Source organism: Solea solea, chromosome 19, assembly GCF_958295425.1.
Source record: "Solea solea chromosome 19, fSolSol10.1, whole genome shotgun sequence".
Taxonomy (NCBI): domain Eukaryota; kingdom Metazoa; phylum Chordata; class Actinopteri; order Pleuronectiformes; family Soleidae; genus Solea; species Solea solea.
Window position 1 is genome coordinate 8,260,351 of NC_081152.1, and position 25,283 is coordinate 8,285,633.

Consider the following 25,283-nt stretch of genomic DNA (forward strand, 5'->3'; position numbering starts at 1 on the left):
GGTAGCAGGTGGCGGCAATAACGCTAATGGGATTTGGCTCATAGTCAGTTGTAGATACGATGGAGCCGTAGAAGAGGCCAGACCAAAGCAAAAAAAAAGAAGTATTTTTTGTTCCATTTGTTAAAGGTCACAATGTGCTGTTACTCTGGAAATGTTACTACTCCATGAACGAAGATGTAAAGTTAGTTAGTTGTTGTTTTTATATCTGCTCAGATTACTCCTGGCCAAAATGTGAAACATTTATTTTAATTTAATTTAATTTAATTTAATTTAATTTAATTTAATTTGACTTATGAAGAAAACAAATCATTGCTGGATTGATATTTACTCATGCACTGTCAGGAAATGCAGTCAGCATGTTTTCAGTTTTTACTGATTCGTCGCTACCCTTCATCATATCAGAAGCGGGGTAGGTGTAAGAGAGAATTTATGTGTTTGTTTATGTGTGACTGCAGGTAAAAGCGAGACGCCCCCAGCCCGTAAAGCGATCTGGACACCATGAATAATGGAGCGAGCCGTGGCAGAGGGGATAAGTTCTCTGTGCAAGGCTCCTTTTTCACAGGGCTTTCTCCCGTGCATCACGTGAGTGCTGAGATGACAGTAATTTTTCATGAGTCGTGTCTGTGGGTTGCATGTCTGTATACTGTCCAGGTAGGAGGTGTCCAGGTAGCCATCACACCCTGTGCATGTATTCACTGCTGCACACACCCAAGGTTGTTCTGAAGGCCACAATCCTAGAGCCTTCCTGCAGCCAAGGGTCAAATGAGTTGTCTTACACCATTAGAAATGTAAGGTAGCACTTACGAAACTAAAGACCAGGGAAGTGGATAAATAAAAGATGCCGTCGAAAGACAAAAAATCCACAGCTTCAGATGAAACTGAAGAGGTTGATGACGAAGTGGAGGAGACGGAGCCAAAGTTAAAGGAAAGGAGCATCAGTGTGACCCGTGGGAAAACCACAAAAGGAGAGAAGAAGAGGAAACACAAAAGCTCAGAGAGCTCTGAGATTCATGAGGCCTCAAAGAAAGAGGAGAGAGGAGAGGGTGAAGAACTAAAAGAGAAAAAGAAGAAAAAGAAACCAGCTGATGATTCTGAGGCTGATGCTGTGATTAAAAATGAAGCTGAAGAGGATGAGCAGAATAATAACGACCCCACCACCATTTCCAAAAAGAAGAAATCAGAGAAGCATAAAGACGGAGTGACTGAAGGTGTAAAGGAGGAAAACAAGAAAAAGAAGAAGAAATCGTCTGTAGAAAATCCACAGGGAGAGGGGGAGATGGGCTCCAAGGATAAGAAGTCTAAAGATGGCAAGAAGAAGAAGAAATCTCATGACGATGAGGAGCCTTTGATTGAGGAGCAGGAAGAGGAAGAAGAGGATTCAAAGAAAAAGAAGAAGAAAAAGACTAAGAAGGGCTCTACAGACAGTGATGACGATAAAAAGAAAAAGGGTAAAAAGTCCAAAAATAAACAAGTGGACTATGCTGTGATCTACCAGAATGAGTTGCTGAACTACCACACAGACTCATCTGATGGATATGAGGATGACTACTACAAAAAGAAAGGTATGCATTTCATATTGTAACAAACAGAGAAGCATCATATGCTGCTCTATAGGTAAGTCTCATTTGTATGACATATATGGACCGTCTGGAATGCACCAACACTGACCACAGATTTCCTCCAGCTCCCTTCTGCCCTGAACAGAGCACTCCGGGGAAACCCTCTGTGATTGTTCTGTGGTCAATGCTCAGTTATGTTCCACATGAATGGTACCAAATAGCAGCCCAGGGGCAGACAGGTGCTGGGTGCCATCCCAGTCACAAGGGCCGGGAGCAGCGCCGTGGCCAGAGGCAGGGCTGTGAGCCAAGAGAAGGTTTTTTCTAAAGCAGGTCTGAGGTTCTCATGGTGTGCATTCAAATAAAATTAAATAGTATACGTTTTACCTTGACTATTGTTAAACAATAACAACCATAGTTAAATCTAAAATAAATGAATTGATTCTACAACACTGTGTCAAAATTGTAATTCTTAGAAAATGAAGCCATCATCATGTGTACATTCAACTAACATTTAATGTGATATAAATAATTGAATGTGTATACTAATAAACTTTATACTGAAGGTATCTGTAAATTATTTGTTACTCAGTATCTGTTCTTGCAATACAATATGTGCTTTTAGAAACCATTAGTTTAACAATGTTTTTTTTCTTTTTTTGTAATACCAAAAAGTGAAAATTTATCATTAACAAAATCTTTATCTTGAACAAAGCAGTATGTTGTTTAGACAAACCAGACACCAAACTCAGGGTGGTCTCCAATGTCAATATCTGCATGACACATCATGAATTCATCATGAAGAACCACGTAATTTTGTATAACTCAAAAATGTTGTCTTTAAAAACATACTCAAAACACATTAGAAATGTAAAACTGTAATTTGTTAAGTGCAACACTCAGCTCGATTCAATGGTGTTTTGAGACAAATTGGGCATAAACATCTCTGGACTTCAAATTTGTAATTGTAAATGATGACAAAAAAATCTACCAGCCTTTAAAAATGGCTATACAAAAATGGCACATCAATTTAGTTTAGACCTCCATTGCATTTGTCTGTAGAGCAATTTCAAGTTCCTTATATTTGACGTTAAGGCACAGCTTTAATGTTGCGTAACAATAGGAGACATTGCGTAAGAGGAGTTTACAAGAATGAACAGTAAAACTGCAGGACTATAGAATTACCACTGTGTAAGCAACAGTGATGAGTCACATGCAGTGACCATCTGCTAAGTAATATCCTGATAAAGATTTAATGTTACTGTAACTTAAACAAGGGCGGTTGTACAGGTGTGACACTCAATCATCCTCCTTACACTCACAGGGCGAAAGGCTATTGTTCATTAATAATTTGAGTCATTATTAGTGGATTCAGGGTAATAAACAATATAGTATGTATTCTAAAAACTAAAAGTGATTTTAAAGGAAAACAATAGAAAGCTGTTCTCTCTAGACTTTTCCTCTCGTTTACTTTCTCGTCAACTCGGTGGCAAATATGTGACTTGGGCATAGACACATTTGTGAAATGTGAGAGAGGCAGATTCACCGCATTGAATTCCCTGGCAACAGTACATGGAAAGAAACACAATGCTGCTTTATGTTTATACTAGTATGTGAAGATTTGACTTTGTGTTTGTCCTTTTTATTTAAGTTTTAATCCTCACATTTTCTAACAAAATTGATGTTTAACCATTTCTCCCTCTCTCTTTCTTTAAGTGTATGAGGTGGTCACGGTCACTGGTGATGTAAAAGGAGCTGGAACTGATGCCAATGTGTTTGTTACTCTTTTTGGAGACTTTGGTGTCACACCCAAGGTTCACCTGGCAAGCAAGTGAGTGTAAAGGAGTATATTGTGTTTAAGAGCCCAAATCAGGAAATGTGATTCTGCAATGATCATTTTATAATATCCTGCTTTATGTGATGATTTAGTGGGACTTAACTGCTATGTTTCATGTACTGTATTAAATATGATTACCGAGTTTGACACATTTTCATTATCCACTGTGTAACTTTGAATGCTTTTTTATTCCTTTCTGATTCTTCAGCACAGAAAAGAGGTATTTTCTAATCTGTCTGCTACAGGATGATTATGTTTCTGTTCTTGTGTTGGGTTGAACTGTTTATTTAACACTGTATGAGAGAACATTCCTGTTAAACACTGACCTGATGTCTTCTCAGCCACTGGGTCAAGACAAAATCAGTTTTACCACCTGGAATCTCTTTGGCCTCTTCTATCAAAAATGTATCAGCCTGAAAAAAAATGCTTTTGATGTCAGAGAAGTAGAGCATCTTTAACACGAAACATTTGGTCGTGGTGCAGGAATCTTTCCTCTATACAGTCAAATTTAAATGTTGGACACAGACTATCTGGAGTAAGGAGGAACTATGTGACATGGCCGGTCTTCTTTTCCATTCAGAGGAAAATGAAAGAAGACCACGATGTCATTTCTGTGGATGATCAAATAACTCTTGCGGCTCCTTTATCTCTGTACACACTGATTGACAGATAAGGTTACATGTGCAGCACACAATATATATCATCTCACTATAAGCCACATGGGACCGTGTCACCCACACCTTGTGGTGGTCACACTAATTCATTTCAGACAGTACCAACATGCCATGCATACAGTATCTCCATGTTGTGTAACTCTGTTGCTCAACTGATGAAATACCATACATGGATGGTGTTGAGGTCACCTCTGTTGTATAATGGTCATATTGTATGCTTAGGAGTTTCACCTTACTCCGATATGTATTAGGTCCTGCCTGTATTGTGTAATGATCATCGAAAACTTAACATGATACAGGTAAGGGAGGCTTGTTATGTCTCTAAGCACATTTTCCTTATTGAATGAAGACTAATCATTGAACTCTTTGGAAATTCAGTGTGATTAATTTATTCAAATTGCATGAATTCCAAACTGGGTTTGTTTTTGTTATAAACAAATACAGTATATATGATGCACATCTTAATTATGTGAGCCTTTGCATTGTGCAAAGGTTGACTATTGCAAAGAAAGAGTATATGGGGATATGAGTCAGACAAAGGTCGTTGGGGAAAAGAAGGTATCTGATTCACTGTAGTTGGCTGAGGGGGGTCTGCTCTGTGTGTGTTTGTGTAAGCCAGATTAATCCCTTTGTGAGATAACACGTACTTATAGAAGAGGAGGAGAGATTGTTGAAATTGCTGACCCAGATGAGGTTAATTTATGATACCAAAGTTTGTTTCAGTTCAGTTGTTTGTCCTGCCCGTGTCACTTTACCCCCACTCATTTCTTTCAACTGCAGACATGTCCACTAACCCACTATACTTCCCAAAGTCCGACATTTTCCACATTTCCTCAATTTACAGAAGCAGAACTGCATTTGAGAAGAATAAGACTGATGTTTTCCGTATTAAAACACACAACGTGGGGCCTCTGAAGAAGCTGAGGTAAATTCCTCAGTGCTGAATATGTTTGCATTATGCATGAATATACTGTTCTTCTTCTCCTTCTTTTGGCTTCTGCCTCCATATCACCCCATACATACTATAAATAATACATTCCCACTAAGTTTTTGCATGGCTGCAGAAGATGTGTAATCCTCTTTCAAGTTGACATCACAGCTACAGTTACCAGTGGCTTACAGGAACAACTACACAGGGGCATTTCTCACTTATTTTCTAGCTGTGCCTCTGGCCATCAGATTTTCACCTCATGATAGAAGGTTAAGACCCATGTTGTTGGGAGTCAATGAAGGCTGGGTCTCATTACAGCCACTGAAATGAGGTAGAAGGACATTTAAAAGCAGAGATGCAACTTTATGGTTCAGATAATTCAGGACTGAGTTTTCATCTATTGTGCTGCTCAGGTTTTGATTTGAACTCGGCAAGGATGGCAATGGACAAGGATTAAATAAATAGAGCTGTTGAGCGGGCACAAGAGATTAATCTCCATTTTAACCAATTCCAAACCAAGTCCATCTATTAATAAATACCTTTTTGAAAGAGTCAATTCACACTATGACTGTTCATTTGTCCAGGATCGAACATGACAACACAGGGATGGGAACCAGCTGGTTCTTGGACAGAGTGGTAGTGACTGACATGAACCGGCCCCACCTGCGCTCCTTTTTCATCTGCAGCAACTGGCTGAGTCGGGAAGAGGGCGACAACCTGTTTGTGAGGGATCTGCTGGGCAGCCTGAATCCCATGGATGTCCCGAAATGTGGGTCACTCTGGGATAAACACCTAATTCTGAAGCACAGTTAATTTAAATCACAAATACCACAACAGAAACCTCTTGGTTTATACATATCACCAGAATTTGCATTATATATATATATATATATATATATATATATATATATATATATTTAATAACATATATACCAAAGTGAGTAGATTTTAAATGGAAATACTAAAAATGAACAGTAATGGAACTTGACAGCTTCAGTACCACTTGTCTGCTCAGTTATACACAAAGCTGCGCTATAGTCCACAGATCTCGTCGCCGTTTCAGGTTGTAAAAGTTAATTCTTTCAGAGTGTAATCTTCAGGTAAACCTGCCCACATTTCCTCTCTTGCAATTTAATCTAACATCACAGAACCTATAAGGTCAGCCAAGCAGAGTGTTGTGAAGCCGAGGCTCAAATAAAGACACTGTGCTGTCAGGGAGTCGACAGAGCAAATCCTCCAACACACACACACACACACACACACACAAACACAAACAAAGGATGTGATGAATATTTAAACTTGAGCATCTCTGTGTGGATAAAGAGACATAAAGTCCTTATTTTGTTTACACAATGCTACCTATGTTATAACTTTTTCGGATACCAGTAATTTTTAATTCAGCATTTTTTGTTATGTAGTTCAAAAATACAAAATCCTTGTACTTTTCCTGTGTTCTATTCCATCTCCAGTCAATAAATACATAGTGAGCGTCTTCACTCCTGATATGAAGGGAAGTGGAACTGATGCCGATGTCTTCTTAAATATCTTTGGGGAGAATGGAGACACAGGTACACCTGCAACACAATATTTCATTGATTATTTTGTTGCTCTTTTCTTTTAATATATTCCATTACTAAAAAAATGCCAATATTTACACAGCAACGACAGTATATATATATATATTAACTTTTGAAAAGTATTCAAACCTCATCTTGAACAATATGATAATCCACAGGTAACCACTTTTTACATCTGTTACACTAAGCCATTACACAGTGATAGTAAATACTGTTAACTGTTCATTAAACCTACCTCCTTCCTGTGGTTCTGACCCATAACGTCTTTATGTTCATTATGAAAGGAGAGAGACGACTGGACAGCGACAAGGACAACTTTGAACGAGGCTCGGAAGACAAGTTTACGATAGAGTGTCCAAACCTGGGAAGGCTTAGGAAAATTACCATCGGCCACAATAATAGAGGTTCATCAGCTGGATGGTTTCTAGATAAGGTATCTTCAACCTGCGTGTAATCTTTATAGGTTTACACATACAGCAAACAGTCATGATGGCACATAACATTTCTCTACAGGTGATAATTGATGATATGGGGAATAAAGAAGTGTATGAGTTCCCAGTAAATCGCTGGTTTGCCATGGATGAAGGTGATGGCAAAATACAGAGAGATGTGTTGGTTGGATCAATGCAACCAATGGGTGAGAACAACACCACTTACTGATATACAGATAGAAAGTCAACCAATTTCATTAGTGATATTTTGTGTTTCGATTTGTGTCTACTTAGGAATCATATATAATGTTCAAGTGATGACTGGAAACGTGAGGGGCGCTGGCACCAACTCTAAGATCCACATAGTTATGCACGGCTCCAAGGGCTTAAAAAACAGTGGCAAAATCTTCTTGGAGGGCGGTGCTTTCGAGCGCGGTCTCATTGACATCTTCAACGTCGAGATTTGTGAACTGATCAGCCCACTCAGCAGGGTCAGCATTGGGCACGACAATGGGGCCGTTGGTGCTGGATGGTACTGTGAAAAGGTACCTTGCATTTTGTGTTGGGAACAGACTTGTTGTCAGAGTGTTCATCACTCACCAAGCATCGTCTTTCTTCCAGGTGGTGATATACTGTCCTTTCACGGGCGTTGAGCAGACATTTCCATGTGGCATGTGGCTGGATGAGGATGAGGGGGATGGGCTGATTGAGAGGGAGCTGTATGAGATGGTCTCTCTCAGGCAAAAAAAACAGAAGAGTAGGTGTCCTCATTCTCCTCACACATTTCTGCTAAGAAGCACAAAATAAAATTACACATATTTAATCTGCAGAACCTAAAATTCAACTTACATATTACAGATCTGTGTCTAATATTGAAACCATTGGTATCCTGCTTATGAGCAATTTGAATTCTTAACAACCCAGAGTACCCATGGTCCCTGTGGATTTGGACCTCAGATGTGAAGGGTGCAGGGACAGATGCTCAAGTGTTTCTGCAGATCTATGGACAGAGGGGAAAATCTGATGAGATCAAACTGGAAAACAACTCGGACAGTTTTGAGCAGGGCCAACTTGATCAATTCATGGTAAGACCTGGCTTAACATCTTTTCCCAACATGAAGATTTCCAAAGATTTTACAGCATTTCCCTTTTTTGTTATTTTAACACTTTTTTAAAATACCATAGCTCGAGATACCAGACATAGGAAGACCACTGAAAGTGCGCATCTGGCATGAAAAGAGAAATCCCTTTTCAGGGTGGCATTTAGCGAAGGTGAGACCATGTTTAATCTGTCAGTGTTAGTTGTTCAGTGTGTTGTACAGTGTCTTTTTTATTTATTTTTCACATGTGAAAATAGTTTAAATAGAAATTTCACAGACAAATGTTCAGTCTGTTATTTGTGATATTTCATGTCTATGACAAAAACGTACATATAACTGCTGTAGTATTAAGTGATGCAAAAGGGAGCAGGGGAGATTTAGAGAAAGACAGGCGTGATGATCCTCAAAGCTTTGGCTTTTTCCCTGCAGGTAACATTGCTCAAGACCCTGACGGTGGAGAAATATTCTTTCGAATGTGGCCGCTGGCTGGACGTCAATGAAGATGACAATGAGATCGTGAGAGAGCTCCCAGCTACAGGAGCTCTTATCGATGAGCCTCTGCCCTGTAAGAGACACAACTGTTGTCTCATGACTCTAAATAAACACAGGTTTCATGTTAACAGTTGTTGTTTTTCTCTCCAGTGATAAAGTACCGTGTCACAATCTGCACGGGTAACGTCAGCGGCAGTGGCACTGATGCCACCGTCTTTCTCAATGTTATTGGGGACCTGGGTGACACAGGGGAGCGACTCATGATTATGAGCAAAAACAATGTCAACAAATTTGAAAAGGGCAATGTAAGGGCATTATTGATTAAACACACAAGATACAAAAATATTACATGGGCACCTTTAATTGGTTTTCTCTCTTCCCTCTTCCCTCAGCATGATGAGTTCCTCATTGAGGCTGTGTCCTTGGGCCAGGTTCGCAGAGTGCGTGTTGGCCATGATGGTCGTGGAGGAGGTTGCGGTTGGTTCCTTGATAAAGTCATGGTTAGGGAGGAGGGCCAGCCAGAGACTATGGCCACTGAGTTCCCCTGTTTCAGGCAAGGCAGAAATACTACAGAGATTGCAGACTATACATCTCGCTTTACATAAAGCACAAAACAGAAAGTCTGGCTCTTAAAAGATATATGATTAGGTGTTAACTCATTTAGCCAAGTCTTCTTTAATTCACAATAAAAATAAATGAATGTGTCACAAAATGTAAAGCATTTACAGGAAATGAACTGATTTTTAGTGTTAAATATTTCAGTCTTAGTGCTGTTCACTGGCCATGCCTATGTTTCCTGGTTCTCCAGTGGCGTCTGACAGTCTGTTTAAGTAGTTAGTCAGCTGATGGACAGGTCTGACCTTACAAATGGACGCTAAATGCATGTGGTCAGGCAGCGCTCTCATTCAGTAACTGGATGCCACCACATTGCTTAGGTGCAGTGATACTTTAGCAAAGAGCCATTTCCGGTCCTCCTGTCTGTCCTGTTCAAAGGAACAGAGCCAACAATACACAAACAATGCAGGACATACAGCTACTTAGTCTCTAATCTTAGTTCCAATCTGAATCCATTCTGGTAATACAAAAAAATTAAATTTTTTGGGAAAGTTTAAAAGAAGAAATTTTTTTTTTTCTAATGTATTTTCCTCATTGTGAATTTATAAAGGTGGTTGGACCGTAATGAGGATGATGGACAGATTGTCCGAGAGTTAGTTCCTGCTGGAGACGGCCTGCGTCTCTTTAGTGAGTATATACAGTTCACAACAAGAATGACTCACATACTATAAGTTCAATGCTTCATATATTAATTCTACAACCCCAATTTCACCCATTGCCAGATGTGAGCTACCACATATCCATCAAGACAGGGAATGTGAATGGAGCCAGCTCTGACTCCAGGGTGTTCGTCAAGCTGTACGGGGAGAAGGGTGACACTAACAAGATGATACTGGCTGTCTCTGACAATGACCTCAGGAATTACTTTGAGACAGGACGCACTGACATCTTTACCTTTGAAACCTTTGACATTGGAAAGGCAAGTTCTTCAGAATCATACACATTTAATGGAGGACAGAGGTGGTTCAGACATTAATTTGTGTTTCTTAATTCTGTTAATTCTGCTCTTTCACATTTGCTCCTCATGTCCTTTGTACTTTTAGATCAACCGTCTTCTGATAGGTCACACCAACGAGGGCCTGCGGGCAGGATGGTTTCTGGACAGTGTGCAGATCTCAGTGCCAGTTCATGGGATGCAGTACATGTTCCCAAGCCATCGCTGGCTCTGTAAAGATGAGGCTGATGGGAAAGTGGAGGTTGAGATCTATCCGAGTGAGATCCTTGACATTGAAGAATGTAAATAACAACATAAAGTCAATTCAGTCATTTGAAATTAGCAGTTGCAGTGTTATGCTCTTCTCTTCATCGGCCTTTGTTCTTGTCCCGTCAGTGATCAACTATGAAGTAACAGTGGTCACAGGTGATGTGAGATGTGCGGGCACCAATGCAAATGTATTCTGTCAGATCTATGGAGATGATGGGAAAACTGAAGTTCTTGCACTCAAGAGTCGCTCCAACAATTTTGAACGTAACACGACTGAAATCTTTAAGGTCAGTATGATAACTTTGTGCTATTTTGTCTTTTGTAGCCTTTAAATCCTCGTCTGACCACACTTACTACCCTATAGATTGAAACTCAAGATGTTGGTAAGGTCTACAAGATTCGAATCTACCATGATGGAAAGGGTATCGGCGATGGCTGGTTCCTGGAGTCGGTGGACATAAAGCGGTTGACTATGGCTATGGTGCAGGTTGAAGTGAAGAAGGAGGACCCCAAGAAAGACAAGAAGAAGGACAAGAAAAAGAAGAAGAAAGAGGAGGAGGAGGTGATGGAGATAGTTGAGGAGCTGCAGGAAGTGGTGGAGACATTTTCTTTCCCTTGTGGCCGCTGGCTGGCCAGGGATGAGGAGGATGGGGAGATTGTGGTTGAGCTGCTGACAGAGGACAGTGAAGACCTGGAGAGTGAGTAAAACATGTTTACCTTCTGTTAATTGTTTCTAGTGAATGCCTTTAATTGGTAACATTCTAACGTTGATGCTCTTTTCAGTGAACTCCTATGATGTCCATGTGTTCACTGGATCTATGTGGGGGGCGGGGACTGATGCCAATGTTTACATCAACATCTACGGAGAGACTGGTGACACAGGGGAGCGACGGCTTAGAAAGTCCAACAACCTAAACAAATTTGAGAAAGACGAGGTATGTTGTGCTGGTGCTTATTTTCTATTTGGACAGCATGTTAACAGTTTTGTAACAAGGAGGTAAGATTATTGTAGTACCATCTTATTTCTGATGCATTTTCCACCATGATAATATTTCTTCTAATAGTATGGTAATAGAAAGATAATGTTACAATAATGCCATCATATTTCCAAAGTAACATCCAGGTGTAGATATGTCATGAGTGTAATACCATCACATGAAAACTTTTGCGTAACATAACATAACATTGATAATTACCATATTATGAAGTTGAAATTCATCCTCCTTTTGTCCTTCACACATTTTTCATTAATATTACCATTATTATTGCTTGGTGATTAATACAGAAATAAGATGGAATCACCAAAGTTTAACTGTCTGTTCCTTGAATTTCAGGCTGCAGCAAAGAGACAGTTAGCTCAGTAAGACTGCGATTTTGATCAATAGTTTTGTCTTGAACCAATATCTTCAGGCAAATGTTGTATGTCAGGAGGATTCTAGGTTAAGACAATATGAACAAGCAATCAGGTTATCATGTACTGCTAACCTACAACCTGTGACCCTTTGTTATCTTGCATGTGTATAAGGAGGACATTTTCAGCATCACGGCGGTCGACTTGGGGATCCTGAAGAAGCTGAGAATCCGACATGACAACAGCCAGGCCAGCGCTGGCTGGTTTTTAGACAGGGTGGAGATTGTAGACAACAAAGATGACACCACGTAAGTTATGATGATTTTGGAAAGCTATCAGTGACTCATCAGCACCTCTAAATATTTTATTTATAAAAAGGGTGTCAAGACAGTGTCAAGACAGTGTCAAGACAGTGTCAGACAGATCCTTTGCACATAAAGTGTCTGAGAGCTCCACTCTGTGGTGTAAAACAGTAATGCGATACTGAATTTTCTGGTTAAGGCAAAGCCTCTCCAAAGAGACTTGACATCAATTTAAAGAGGACTGGTAAACTGGTGAAACAGGAGCATTTAATGGTCCTTAGTAGAGACTCCGGTAATGGTATTGTTGCTATTATGTATTATCTGAATAAGCAGCTGGTTATGGTATTTGCTGCTATATATACTGCACACTAATATACAAACAAATGACATATGGTGTAGGTACTTCTTTCCTTGTAAACGTTGGCTGGCTGTTGATGAGGATGATGGACAGCTTGCCAGGGAGCTGGTTCCTGTGGACGAAGCCTTTATGAGGAAAGGAGATGATGAAGATGAAGACGGTGATGTTACACTCGGTCTGGAACAGAAAGGTGAGATCAACGTTATACTGTAGCTCATACAGCGAAGCAGGATTTTGCCATAATGAAATGAATATATGTAATTCTACAACAGTTTGCAGAATGAGTCATTAATTCTTATTTGTTCTTATGACAGCCATGTCAACCACATACACAGTACGGATAAAAACAGGTGATAAAAAATATGCAGGAACAGACGCTAATGTCTTCATGATCCTGTATGGTACCAAGGATGACACAGGTAATGTTTCATAAAACATCAATGTATTATATCTGTGTACATGTGTTTTTAAATAACTAAAATATACTGCAATGTGCTCTTTCATAGGAATCATTAACCTAAAGGCGTCAAAGACCCATAAAAATAAATTTGAACGAGGTATGATTGACGAGTTCACTGTGGAAGCTGTGGAACTTGGACAGCTGAAGAAGCTGTGTATTGGACACGACAACTGTGGTACAGTAGGACTGAATCCCTGGCTGTGCAGTGAATATGAACACACAGTGACACGCAGTATTTCAACCTGCTAACCTGTGTCACTGTTTAAGGAGGAGGAACAGCAGGTTGGTTCCTTGACTGGGTGGAGATTGACGCCCCGTCTATGGGACAGAAGCTACGCTTCCCCTGTGGTCGATGGCTGGATAAAGGGGAGGATGACGGAGCCATAATCAGGGACCTGTTCCCCAATCCTCTTCAGACAGAGCTTTACACACCTTGTAAATCCTTATATTCTGTATCACTTTTCACATGTTAAAAATATTTGTCATTTAATTGTATTGTGCACATGACTTGTTATGATACTTGCTATTTATTTTGCAGTCGTTCCTTATGAAATTAAAATCTTCACGAGTGACGTGTTTGGAGCCGGCACAGATGCAGATGTCTTCATTGCCCTGTATGGGAGAAATGCGGTGTGCACACAGCAGAAGTGTCTCTGTGTCAACAAGAGGGAGAGGAGGATGTACTTTGAGAGAGGAGCTGAGGACATGTTTATTGTTGAGGTAAAATAACATTCAACAAATTGTCATAAAGAGGTAAATAGAAGAAACCAGGTCAGTGAAGAAAAGTATTATATTCCATACAGACAAACTGAATGTTTTCCACTTTCACTGCAGCTACAAGACGTGGGAGATGTAATTGAGAAGATTCGTATCGGCCATGACAACCGCGGTGTTAACCCAGGCTGGCATCTGGACAGGGTGGAGATCAGACGTTTGCTCAGAAAGGGGAAGGTAAAGGTTACATTTGGCAAGACATCTGTGTATGAGGATGAGTACCTTAAATTGCATTTGTTTACAGTACACTAACAACATATCCAGGGCTTGATCTCAATATTTGCACCCTCATGCTGAATTAATATCTCAACATTTCATATCAGTGATTTGTATTTGTCAGCACCTTATTCATCAAATCTACTGGCATCAGATTAATACAACCTTTGGTCAGTAGGTGGAGATGTTCTCCTCACAAACACATGATCCTTACATAACACTGTGCTTGCTGATTTTTTTTCTGAGCCACAAACACTCACATGAAATCATCTCAGATTTTGAGGCCTCTCCCTCCCTCCCTCTCACTGTAGGGTTCAGAGACCGTCATCTTCCCATGTGAGCGCTGGCTCGCCAAGTCGGAGGATGATGGAGAAACAGTGAGAGAGCTGGTGCCTTCTGACATCATCACTGAGAAACTCTCACGAGATGGAAGCCTAAAAGTGACTGAAGTAGAGGTGGAGGACGCCTTAGAGAGTATGTTTACATGACGTCTTGTCCCACAAATACATTTAACTGCATTTATACAGTAATACTTACATTTTCTTGCATTCATTTATCTCACTAGTTTTGTCTCCATCTGTCTGCATACTCAGTAAAAATAGAGTCTATCTTTGCTTCTATGGGCCTCTTTATTATTGTCCAGAGAGGAGTTTCTGTTTTCACAATGGCATCAAACGGTTAAAGAAAATAGCTTTTTCTTTCTACTCTCTGCCAATTACCAAACAAACTGATGTCCTGTGTTCTTGTGTCTGATCATTATGCCCACTACAGCTCACACATACAATGTGTCAGTGATGACAGGTGATGTATACGGAGCTGGAACTGATGCCAACGTCTTCCTCACTATCTATGGTGACCTGGGTGACACTGGGGAGAGGAAACTCAGCAAGTCAGAGACGAACAGCAACAAGTTTGAACGAGGATGTGTAAGAAAAAGCCCACTTAGCTCATTGACGCTGTTCTTTATTGTTAATTTATTTATTCATGTATTTATTTATTTATTTCACATCACAAGTGAAGATACACAAATATTCCTGTCACAATTCATTTATCAGAATCCTCAGAGACACCACCAACATACATACTGTACAACCTCAACAATGATGTGTATGCTATACTGTATATTCCCAGGTGGATAAATTTACTATAGAGGCAGTTGACCTCGGACAGGTCTTCAAGATCAAAATCCGCCATGACAATAGCATGATGAATGCTGACTGGTACCTGGACCAGGTGGAGGTGGCTGATGTGGACACAGAGGAGGTTTACCTCTTCTTATGTGAACGTTGGTTGTCTCGGAAGAGGGAGGACAGGCGCATTAGCAGAGTCTTCTATGTGAAGGTAAGTTCTGTGAATTAAAGACAGTGTGACTTTGTGAAAGGAGGTGTATAGTCATATATCACACTTACTGTATTTTAATTTTTCAACTGAGCCCCCATTGTGTCAACCTAACATACTAGAGATGTTGACATTTTTAGATTTCTCCTTCCACTCTTTATAAAGGGAGTGGATTTGTTTAATTGTTTGATAAATCTACTTGAACTGTTGCACACCTTTAGTTTTTGCAGCATTTGATTTTAAAGTTTATTGGGTGTACCTAATAAACTTGATCCTAGAATTGCTCTTTGTGCCTTTGTCTGCATCACTTTTTTTCCACATGTGTTGAAGGGATATGAGGGAGTGAGAGACAGTAAGAAGAAGAGCTCTGCTCTCACAGTGAAGAGTGTTGACAGTAACATGAACAAGAAGAACAAGAAGAAGAAGGAGGAGGAGGACGTACAGCTCCCGAGTAAGTAAAATCAAGAGTCTTCATCACCGCATGAATGATTCATCTTGTGCTCTGTGAGCGCTTGTTAATATTTGAACGCAGACATTTTTACATAATCTCACACTCTTGTGAATGATTAAGTGTTGTGCCCTTTTCTTTTCAGTCATACCATACCACATTACCATCTGTACTGGGCTGGAGCGGGATGCGAGCACCACCAGCAGGGCTTATGTGATCATTATCGGGGCCAATCACACCCAGACAGAGAGGCTGTGGCTGGACCTTCCAGATGAGAGAGAAGGCTTTGAGGTCGGCTCTCTGGAGAGCTTTGAGTCCCACGGTTTAGACGTGGGAGTGATGAAAAAGGTTGAGGTGAGGGGGGGGGGGCACTATCGGAGTACCAGTGAAGATTGTGTACACGGCACACAGAAAAATACACCCACATTGCTTGAAGTGATTGTTTCTCTGCCACCCTGCAGCTCGGTCATGATGGGGCCACTCCTGAGAGCTGCTGGCTGGTTGATGAGCTGTCTGTTGCTGTACCAACCAAAGGGGTCAAATATATTTTTGCTTGCAAGTGCTGGCTGGCCAAGGATCGAGGAGATGGGTTGACTGCTAGAGTATTCAATGTGCTGGATGCAGAGGCCATTTCCATCTCCCAAAAGGTATGTAAACATGAACAAATTCACTAAGAGAGAACATACTTCACAGTTCATGTTTTTTGGCATACTGTCACTAATGAAATACATATTTATTAAAATGATATACTTTTGTACAGATTCCATCAAATTCCAGAGATTTTGAACCATTAAATCTGGCAATTCTCCTTCAGATTAAATTAATTTTGATTCTCACATGCACAGGATGATTTCTCTTCTCAACAACCCAAGACAGAAATTGGGTTGTTGTTTCTCATTTCTGAATCATAACAGAAGGTCTAGAACTGTGTCTAAATGTATTGCCACTTGACTTTAAAATTATATTTAAAAATTATAATTCACTATATTACAATTGCTGCAATAGGAAGACTGATTATTGAGTACAGGTATTTTAAAATATTACTAATTCCCTCCATCTTTGTACTGGTAATGTAAACATACACTTTCTAGAGCTTATCTTTGTGGCTCACTTTGTGACTGATTATTATACTGAAATTATGTTTTATAATATAATACTTAGACAATTAATTCATATCTTTGTTAAATCTCATTAATTTTGGCGTCTTATGTCTCCATCCCTTTCTGCCAGCTATAGAAATATAGATTTAGAAAGAACAAGATCATTGATTTACTATGGCTGTTGGTAAATGATCTGCCCCACATTGATGGATAACTAAATGGCTGTAGACCCAGGGGCCCAAGCAGTCTGATATAATATAAGTGTTATGAAAATGAAGTAAGTAAAATGCTTAAACATTTCCATTTAGGTCATTTATGAGGTGACAGTGGTAACGGGAGACGTGCAAAACGCAGGGACAGACACCCAGATCTTCATGTCTGTGTTTGGGGCAAACGGCAGCACAGAGGAGATGCTGCTACAGAAGAATGAGGACAGGTGACCAAAAATGGACATCATGAGATGCAATATATCATGAAGAGAGCATTGCTCTATATCAGTGATGTACCAAAATTTGTTTTTGCAGGTTTGAGCGTGGTCAGGAGGACACTTTCAACATGGAGATTGACGACATCGCCCCTCTGAAGAAAATGAGGCTGCGTATTGATGGCTCCGGCAGTCGACCGGACTGGTTTGCGGACAAGGTCGGCTCATCTTAATAAATCTACTACAGAGACAGGCAGACATACTGTATATGCACAGGAGATGTTTAAATGCTAAGACCTTTAACTGACCAGAATCAGCTGATGATGTACTATGCAGAGTCTCCTCTTTATTCATGTCTAAGGCTAAAAATAGCACAACATTGACTAAATCAGTAGTAGTTCAAAGCAGTCACAGGTTCTGTGTGTTCTTCTGGGTGCTGTCTGCTTTCGGTCACAGGGTCATTCAATCTATTATATCACACAAATAAACACACACGCATGCATGCACACACACACACACTTTTGCCTGCAGTAGAATGGTCAATGATTCAGCCACCCACAAAGACATACACAGCAGGGCCCTGAGTTCCTGGAGTGAGCATATTGACTCATTGTATTTACCATCCTGACACTGGCATCACGGACACACACACAAACAGGCTGAGTAATGAGCACTTCAGAGGAGCATGAGAGAATATTTCATTACTTATTTTCTTATATATTGGTGTGTGATGGTGCAAATATCACCCTCCTGCAATAATAATATACGGTATTACTAGTTGCTTGAAAATGGTGACCTTGTGCTCTTAGTGTAACACCAGTGCCCACTTCCAAATTCAGTCCGATGTCTCAGGCCAACTGCTTTGATGAGACAGAGCACATTTCCTATGCAGATGTCCTCTGTGGTAAAGGCACCATGTCTGCAGAGTGACAGAGCAGTCAGGAACAATACCAAGCCCTGTCTGTCCGTGCCTTGGACTCTGCGACTGCATACATCTCCTTGACTTGACCCTGCAAAGAGCCATGTGTGCCCAGCATCACAAGCAGATGTGCTGTCTTCATGGATTTTTGGGACTGTGCGTTGAAATGGACACAGCAGTGCACCCGGCGACTGCCAGCATACTAATCTGCCCAAATAAATATGCAGCGCAGAGCTAATACAAGAGTGGCTGCCTGAGCCCGCTTTATATTAATGACCGTTTCACAATTTTTGGAACAAGTACGGTGTTGTGGAGTAGCACATGCTAAGGCATTTCTTTGTGGGTAGATAAATATGATTGAACTTAAATCTTTTGTGCCACAGTGTTATCATACTTGACTTTTATATAATAGGATTGTGACATTTCAAATAATGTGATGTTATATTTAAAGAGCTGACTTTATTCATGCAGGTGATCATGCGTAACTTGACTACTGAGGAAGTGTCTGAGTTCACCTACGAGGACTGGTTGTCTAGGACACGTGGACCCAAGGGGACCATGATCTGCGAGATGGCGGCTGTAGTGGACGAGGAGACGATGGTGGAGCTCACCACCTACATCATCCAAGTCAAGACCAGTGATGTTGCAGGTAACATGTATAGGCTGCTGTCAATGCAATCATTAGTAAAAAGTTTTTTTTGTTTGTTTTGTATGTCACACTTACTGGTCAACTTTTTATAACCAAACAAATAATCACATAATCTATCTGGTCAAGGACTGTGCTTAAGAAATTTATTAGACGACCTGTCATAAAAGCAAGGATGCATCAATATTTCAGTAATCTTTCAAAAACTGAATTCACCTTTTTTTACCCAAATTTGAGCCGGCTCACTGGGCTTCTTCTCTGAGTCAGAAATGAATGAAGCATAACATAACCGTTAAAACTAATTTTCTGTTCAGGAATGCATGTAAATAACTATAATTTGACATCATAATCAAGAAATATTAATGACCTTTACTAGTTGTTCTGTTTTTTGTAAAATAGTAAATAGTAAAAACCATTACAGAAACATAAAAAATGTGTTTGATAATTAGGGGCAGCTTTGGCTTTGGTGGTGGTCTAATAGAGTGCTGGTTCCACATTTCATTTCTCTTAGTTGTTTGTGTTCTTTCAAAACGAATGCACCTAGGAATATTCTGCAGGTGCACAAACAATTTAAATCAAAGTGGATGGTGACTTGGTTTGTGAGTCCTCTTCAATGTGAACCCATGTAAAGCCAATCGTCCTGCTCAGAAACACGCCATGCAGCTTTGCTCCCTTCTTTTTTCTTCTGTAGTTCAGTAGAGATGCTGATCAATATGACAGCAATTCCAGAAGTCTGAGCCGACTTCAAAGGGCGGCTCTCTGCCCTTGGCATTTACTGGAAGCTAAGATCTGCTCGCCCTGCACCACTGCTCACACTCTGCAAAGAATAATGAGTTGTTCTAATAGACACACACACACATGCACAGGAACAGACATGGAGACAACATAACACAGGTGATGCTGTGAATACATTAATGGTCTCCTGTGGGATTTTGACTTGGGCTGCAGTCAACCAAAGAAAAAGACTGAAATGTGTTATTAAACTGCATTTAATGTCAAGATCATAGACTATAGAGATGTAGATTATAAAATGCATGTTGTCTTCTGGTTTAAAAGGTGAAGCCACCAATTTAGGATGAGAGTAGCATTTATGTTGTATTTGTTGCAAAAAGATGGAAAATTAACCTGCTTTATATCATCAGTAAACATTTCCCTCAAGAGTTAATGGTCTCAACTGCTAGTTTCAGGTCTTGATGACAATTTAGTATACTATGTTCCCATTTTGCAGAAAGTCGGAAATAAAGCATGGCACATAGTGGACACGGTGTGATTGACAGCTGGTATTGTTCAGTGTTCGGTGCCTAGTTGCAAGTGATATCTGAATATCGGGTTGCAAAAGATGACATGGCGCGGGTAAAGTCATGAAACCTGTATAGTCTATGGTTTAGAAATGAACTAAATCTGAGCACACTCTATTATAAATCTCAGTTAAATTCATAAGATAAAAATGAAACAAGTATGTGCAGTATATTGAATCATTTCAATCTCAGTGTAAGAACCACACTCAGAGCTTTAAGCATTAAACACAAAGTTATGTTCCTCTGCTGTGTACAAAACTTTTAACCAGTCTGGAGCCAACAATGAGTGTATAGTCGGTAAACATTACGTAGTACTATTACCGTAGGTTGGATGAGTACTGTGTTTCTGAAAATGACGATGTCTTGATCGCAACACGTGTGTATATCCTTTCAGGCATTTGATGTGGTGATTTTTTTCCAGCAGTGATTCTTAGCACGAGCATATTGATCAACATGTTTGACCAGATGAACGGGAGACTGCGGCGCTCGTCATGTGAAGAGTCATTCAAGTGTTAAGTGTGTAGGGCTGTCAATGAAAATACTGTCTCTCCGTCCGAGTGTACGGACACTGGGAACTGTGTTGCAAGTTGAGTGTAATGTAATGAAATAATGAAGCACACGGGGAATATATGGTAGATGTGACTCAGAGAACACAACTCTCTCTGCTCCTCATTATCCTGTGATCGGTCTGGAGTTGATCCGTTTCCTTGGGGCTTTTTCAGTCTCAGTGTTTATCAGCAGTAGCTGAGATGCACCGCAGCATAAGAAGACTTTATAGTCCCCACACTTAACACTGCTCACAGAAGAGAGTCTATCCGAATGATATTGTACTTTTATTTTATGCATTTTAAAGCATTTAAGGTTTGATTATGTACCTGTATTGCTCAGAAATCTACCCAACATCACCAATGTTTGTTTTGTTTTGTTTCATCAGGAGCCGGCACTGATGCCAATGTGTGGGTCATCATTTTTGGAGAGAACGGGGACACAGGGACACTGGCACTGAAAGAATGCAACAAGTCCAACAAGTTTGAGCGCAAGCAGCTGGACACATTTCACTTCTTAGAAATCCTCAGCCTGGGAGAACTCTCCAAGATACGAGTGTGGCACGACAACACAGGTCAGCCACAACCTACAAAAGACACAATCTGAGTCATAATCAGACAATGTTAAGACGAATCTGTCACCAACTGTAAAAGAAATGTGAAGCATTTTGTTTCTAACCGGCCTGAAACATTTCTGCACCACTCTGTGTTTCTTACTTTGAACAACAACATGTTCAGGTCCCGCTCCAGGGTGGCATTTGGAGTACATTGACGTGAAGGATGAGATCATGGACAAAACATTCCGTTTCCCTTGTGACCGCTGGCTCGCCAAGAACGAAGATGACGGACAGCTAATGAGAGATCTGGCGTGCGCTAACAATGACTACCTAGACCTTAATGAGAAGACCAGTAAGGCCAGCAATTGTTTCACATTTTTCAACAAAAAACATAATCATTGAATGCACACCATCTTGTACGTGTTTGTGTGCTAGTTTACTGTAACTGTGTCCATGTTTTCTCTTTGAAAGAATATGAAATTTGTGTCAAAACTGGAGATACAGCAGAGGCTGAAACCAAAGAAAATGCCTGGATTGTTCTTGAAGGAAAGAAGGGCCGATCAAAAGAATTTGTCATGGAAAACTCCTCAAAGAAGAAGAGGTTTTTGCGGTACGTAGTAACCATAATATTAACTTAATGGGCTGCAACCTTTGCATGAAAAACCTCAAAGAAATGCACTTTGTCTCGTCAAATTCAAATGTTTGTGAAAGCAAACCAAAGCTTCAACCCCTAATTTTAACATTACACTGTCCTGCTTTGAAAATATATTCATATATTCATTTATTTATTAAGTTCTCTGGTGATTAAGTCTGTTAGCCACACACAACCCTCTGGAGGCAAAAGCAACATAGCTCTAGTAAAGCAGACGGCTCCAAACAGGCTGGAATATGACTGAGACCATAAAGCAGTGCCCACGAAATACTGTATCAGAGAAGTGAATTCTACTTCTCAAAAAAGGAAAAAAACAGGTTTTTCATCAGCCTGCACCTTGCTCCACCTGGCCATGTGTTACCGCTGTATACACACAAACGTTCCCTCAGTCAGGTCTGATAGTTTTGCTTCACTGAGCCTGTTTTCATAAGAAGGACCAGGAAACAGCAACAACAACAAAAAATCACCGGAAAATCGCTTACTGCTTCACTCAATGTGCTCATGTTGTTAATTTTTTCAGGGGCAACGTCGACAGATTTGAGTTTTCGTCCAAGAACGTTGGAGATATCGTAGGTATCTGTCTCGGCCACACACCCAAGGATGGAAAGAAAGTAAAGGGGGAGATTCACTGGCATGTGGAGGAAGTTGTCATCACTGAAAAAGAGCTGGGAAACAAGTGAGACATCTATTAATTATTTCACATTTACATTTATTCGGACGTCGTCCATCGCCACCTTTCCTTTGTTGGCATCAGACAATACTGTTCCTTTCCTTCGTGCACTTGCAGGTACATCTTCACTTGCAACGCCTTCATCCCTCTCTCCGCAAAGAGGGACGACTACTTGACCATCGAGTGTTCAAAGACGGTGGAGAGCTTTGCCAGCAAAGCTCGGAGCCTGGTTCCCGTCAAGTACGAGATCATCGTCATCACGGGTGATGAGAAGGGAGCGGGCACAGACGCCAACGTTTTCATCACCATCCACGGTTCCAGCGGAGACTCAGGCCGCCGGCAGCTGCGCCAGAAGTTTCGCAACCTTTTCGAACGAGAGCAAACGGACCGTTTCCTGTTGGAAATGTTGGACATGGGCGAGCTGCAGAAAGTGCGGGTGGAGCATGACAACTCCGGTGTCAGCCCCGGCTGGCTGCTGGATCGCGTGGAAGTCACAAACACAGCCAACGGGGTCACCACCATTTTTCTCTGTGGCAAATGGCTGGACACCATGAGGGCTGACGGGAAGATTAACAGGGTGCTCTACCCGAAATGCTAACAACTCCTCTATCAAAGAGAAATCCACTCCTGATGCTGACATTTATGAGCAAACTGATTTTGTTGACTAATGTTTTATATCTCAGGAACGGAGACAGTTTTTTATATGCCTACCTTTTTTCTTTTTTTAAAAAAAATAATGATATTACAGTTGAAATACAGCCTGCACTGAAATACTGTGACAGTATATCTGGTCAGAAAACTGACTGTGCCATTCTTTTGAAATTCAGGGATGGTTTGATGGTTCAGCTGCTTTGTCATAATGCTGGTTTTATAAAAGATTAAATGTGTTTGTGATACTCAGACTGTTTGATTTACTGATTGATTTACACGGAGCTTTGAATGCTCGTTTGATCTCATTGCTCTGATATATGTGTATATATGTATATATATATCTATATATATATAGATATATATACATATATATCTCTATATATATCTTTATATAGAGATTTATAAAGAGCTATATATCTCTAGCTCTTTATTATATATGTATACATATACATATATATATATATATATATATATACTGTATATATATAAAATAAAGAGCTAGAGAGTCTCAGCCTTTTTATCTGTCTAGAGTTGCTTGAGAAAGTCCAGGTGGAAAGGTCATTTTAGGAAGGGATTAATTGATCCCTTGTGTATCTACAAGATATTAAAGATATACAATGTTTTTTTACTTTTTCATGTAGCTAATAGCAGGCTGTTTTGTGTCAAAGTGTCATATTATATCCACAAGTGACAAGTGACAAACCCCAAGTGCATTTTTATCAGATTTATTAGAAAAAGAGCACATACAAAAGGATAATATACAAGCCATGAAATAAAATTAAAAAACAAAACAACAGTTTGGGTTTAGCAATGCAACTTTTTAAACCATTATCGTTATTATTAGTATTAATAATAAATAAAGTACAAAAGTCCACCAAATGTGAATCTAACATTTACCCATAATATGCTCATCCATTTCTTCATTAACACACTCGTCACCATTAATGCGCTATTGCTTTAATATTAATGATAAATAGTTCTATTTTCAGATAAAATATCCTATATTGAAAAACACTGCGCAATCACAGCTGAACAGCAGAGTTTCCTACGAGGATGGCGGCAGCCCTGTCACTGGCACTTTTTGGGATTTTCTCTTCAGTTTTTTTTTTTGTTTTTTCAGATTCAAGCAGCAACAAAATTAATTTTTTTTTTTTTTTTTTCCCACGTTATATTCTTTGTATATATTTTCACCATATACTATTAAACCATTGAGTCTGACACTGAAACCTGAGAAAACATGCATTTTTAGAAAAAGGTTGTGCTTTAAAATCCTCGCGTTCCTTTTAGACTGTGAAAGGAAACAGAGGATAGATTCTTCTGAGAGGAGAGATGGACGGTAAAATAAAATAAGAGAAAGAGAGAGAAATGCAACAGAAAAATGCAGGAAAGAAAGACAGCTGTAATATTTGTAAAGCCCACAGTGACACATGCCTTCTTTTTTTTCCACCGTATGGAAATATCAGATACTTCAGTTCTACAACCCAACAGCTGCTTTGGACAGATTGACAAGAACTTTTGAGGAAAATGGCTTTTGTTGACACCAGTCAAACTTTTGTCTTAGCTCCTTCGTAGTCCTTCCTATTTCCATTTATCATGCAACCAATAAGGCATGGTGGCTTTGTGAATTTCGTTCTAACACTTAAAGCGAGGCACTTGTTATGATTAAGTCTACAAACTATAGTCTGGAGAGTGAACTGAAGAGAGAGGAAAACGGGACGAGTTACAGCAAAGTCACATGCTTCACAGATGATTGTTATTAAGACCCATAGTGCATTGTGAGAAGCTGAGCATCAAACAGAAGGAGAAAAAGAAGAGAGTTCTCAGTGATTATTCAATTTCTCTAAACTACTTTTGCCAGTGAGAGGGTTCCCATAGATGAACAAGTGAGTGCAAAACAAAACAAAGAAAAGAAAAGAAAAGAAAAGAAATCACAATCTAAAACCAATTCACATCATTGCAGTTTGTCCACTACATCACAGCATGGGGATCTGAAAAATTGCATTGAATGGAATGTAACCAAGATCCACAGCACCACATGAGAGAGAGAGAGAGAGAGAGAGAGAGAGAGGGATAGATAGATAGAGAGAGAAAGAGAGAGAGAGGGCTCAGTAGCTCAGCCTTGGACAGTAAACATCTGCACAGCCAGCTTGTGGAGGT

At 40.1% G+C, this 25,283-nt stretch overlaps 1 protein-coding gene across 1 annotated transcript; it reads left to right on the forward strand.

Annotated features, from left to right (window-relative positions):
* Positions 1–484: 484 nt before the first annotated feature.
* Positions 485–23,335, forward strand: LOC131445873 (lipoxygenase homology domain-containing protein 1-like). Its single transcript, XM_058616594.1, has 41 exons — positions 485–1,562; positions 3,273–3,387; positions 4,912–4,992; positions 5,583–5,767; positions 6,468–6,566; positions 6,860–7,008; positions 7,089–7,212; positions 7,301–7,551; positions 7,628–7,763; positions 7,931–8,091; positions 8,192–8,278; positions 8,536–8,671; positions 8,749–8,903; positions 8,991–9,151; positions 9,764–9,840; positions 9,936–10,132; positions 10,257–10,449; positions 10,544–10,704; positions 10,782–11,115; positions 11,201–11,352; positions 11,943–12,076; positions 12,470–12,618; positions 12,743–12,847; positions 12,935–13,063; positions 13,156–13,323; positions 13,427–13,608; positions 13,723–13,839; positions 14,190–14,352; positions 14,650–14,804; positions 15,010–15,219; positions 15,547–15,667; positions 15,810–16,018; positions 16,126–16,311; positions 17,073–17,200; positions 17,289–17,406; positions 18,579–18,756; positions 20,986–21,171; positions 21,335–21,505; positions 21,625–21,763; positions 22,326–22,481; positions 22,593–23,335. The coding sequence occupies exons 1-41, from the start codon at positions 839–841 to the stop codon at positions 23,071–23,073; spliced, it is 7,263 nt and encodes a 2,420-aa protein (XP_058472577.1). The 5' UTR covers positions 485–838; the 3' UTR covers positions 23,074–23,335.
* Positions 23,336–25,283: the final 1,948 nt, after the last annotated feature.

What these genes read in the sequence shown, in the direction of transcription:
- LOC131445873 (XM_058616594.1), top strand. Translation starts at nt 839, where the DNA reads ATGCCGTCGAAAGACAAAAAATCCACAGCTTCAGATGAAACTGAAGAG. An exon ending in GAGTGATGAAAAAGGTTGAG is followed by an intron (nt 16,019 to 16,125) that starts GTGAGGGGGGGG and finishes GCCACCCTGCAG; the next exon opens with CTCGGTCATGATGGGGCCAC. An exon ending in CTACAGAAGAATGAGGACAG is followed by an intron (nt 17,201 to 17,288) that starts GTGACCAAAAAT and finishes TTGTTTTTGCAG; the next exon opens with GTTTGAGCGTGGTCAGGAGG.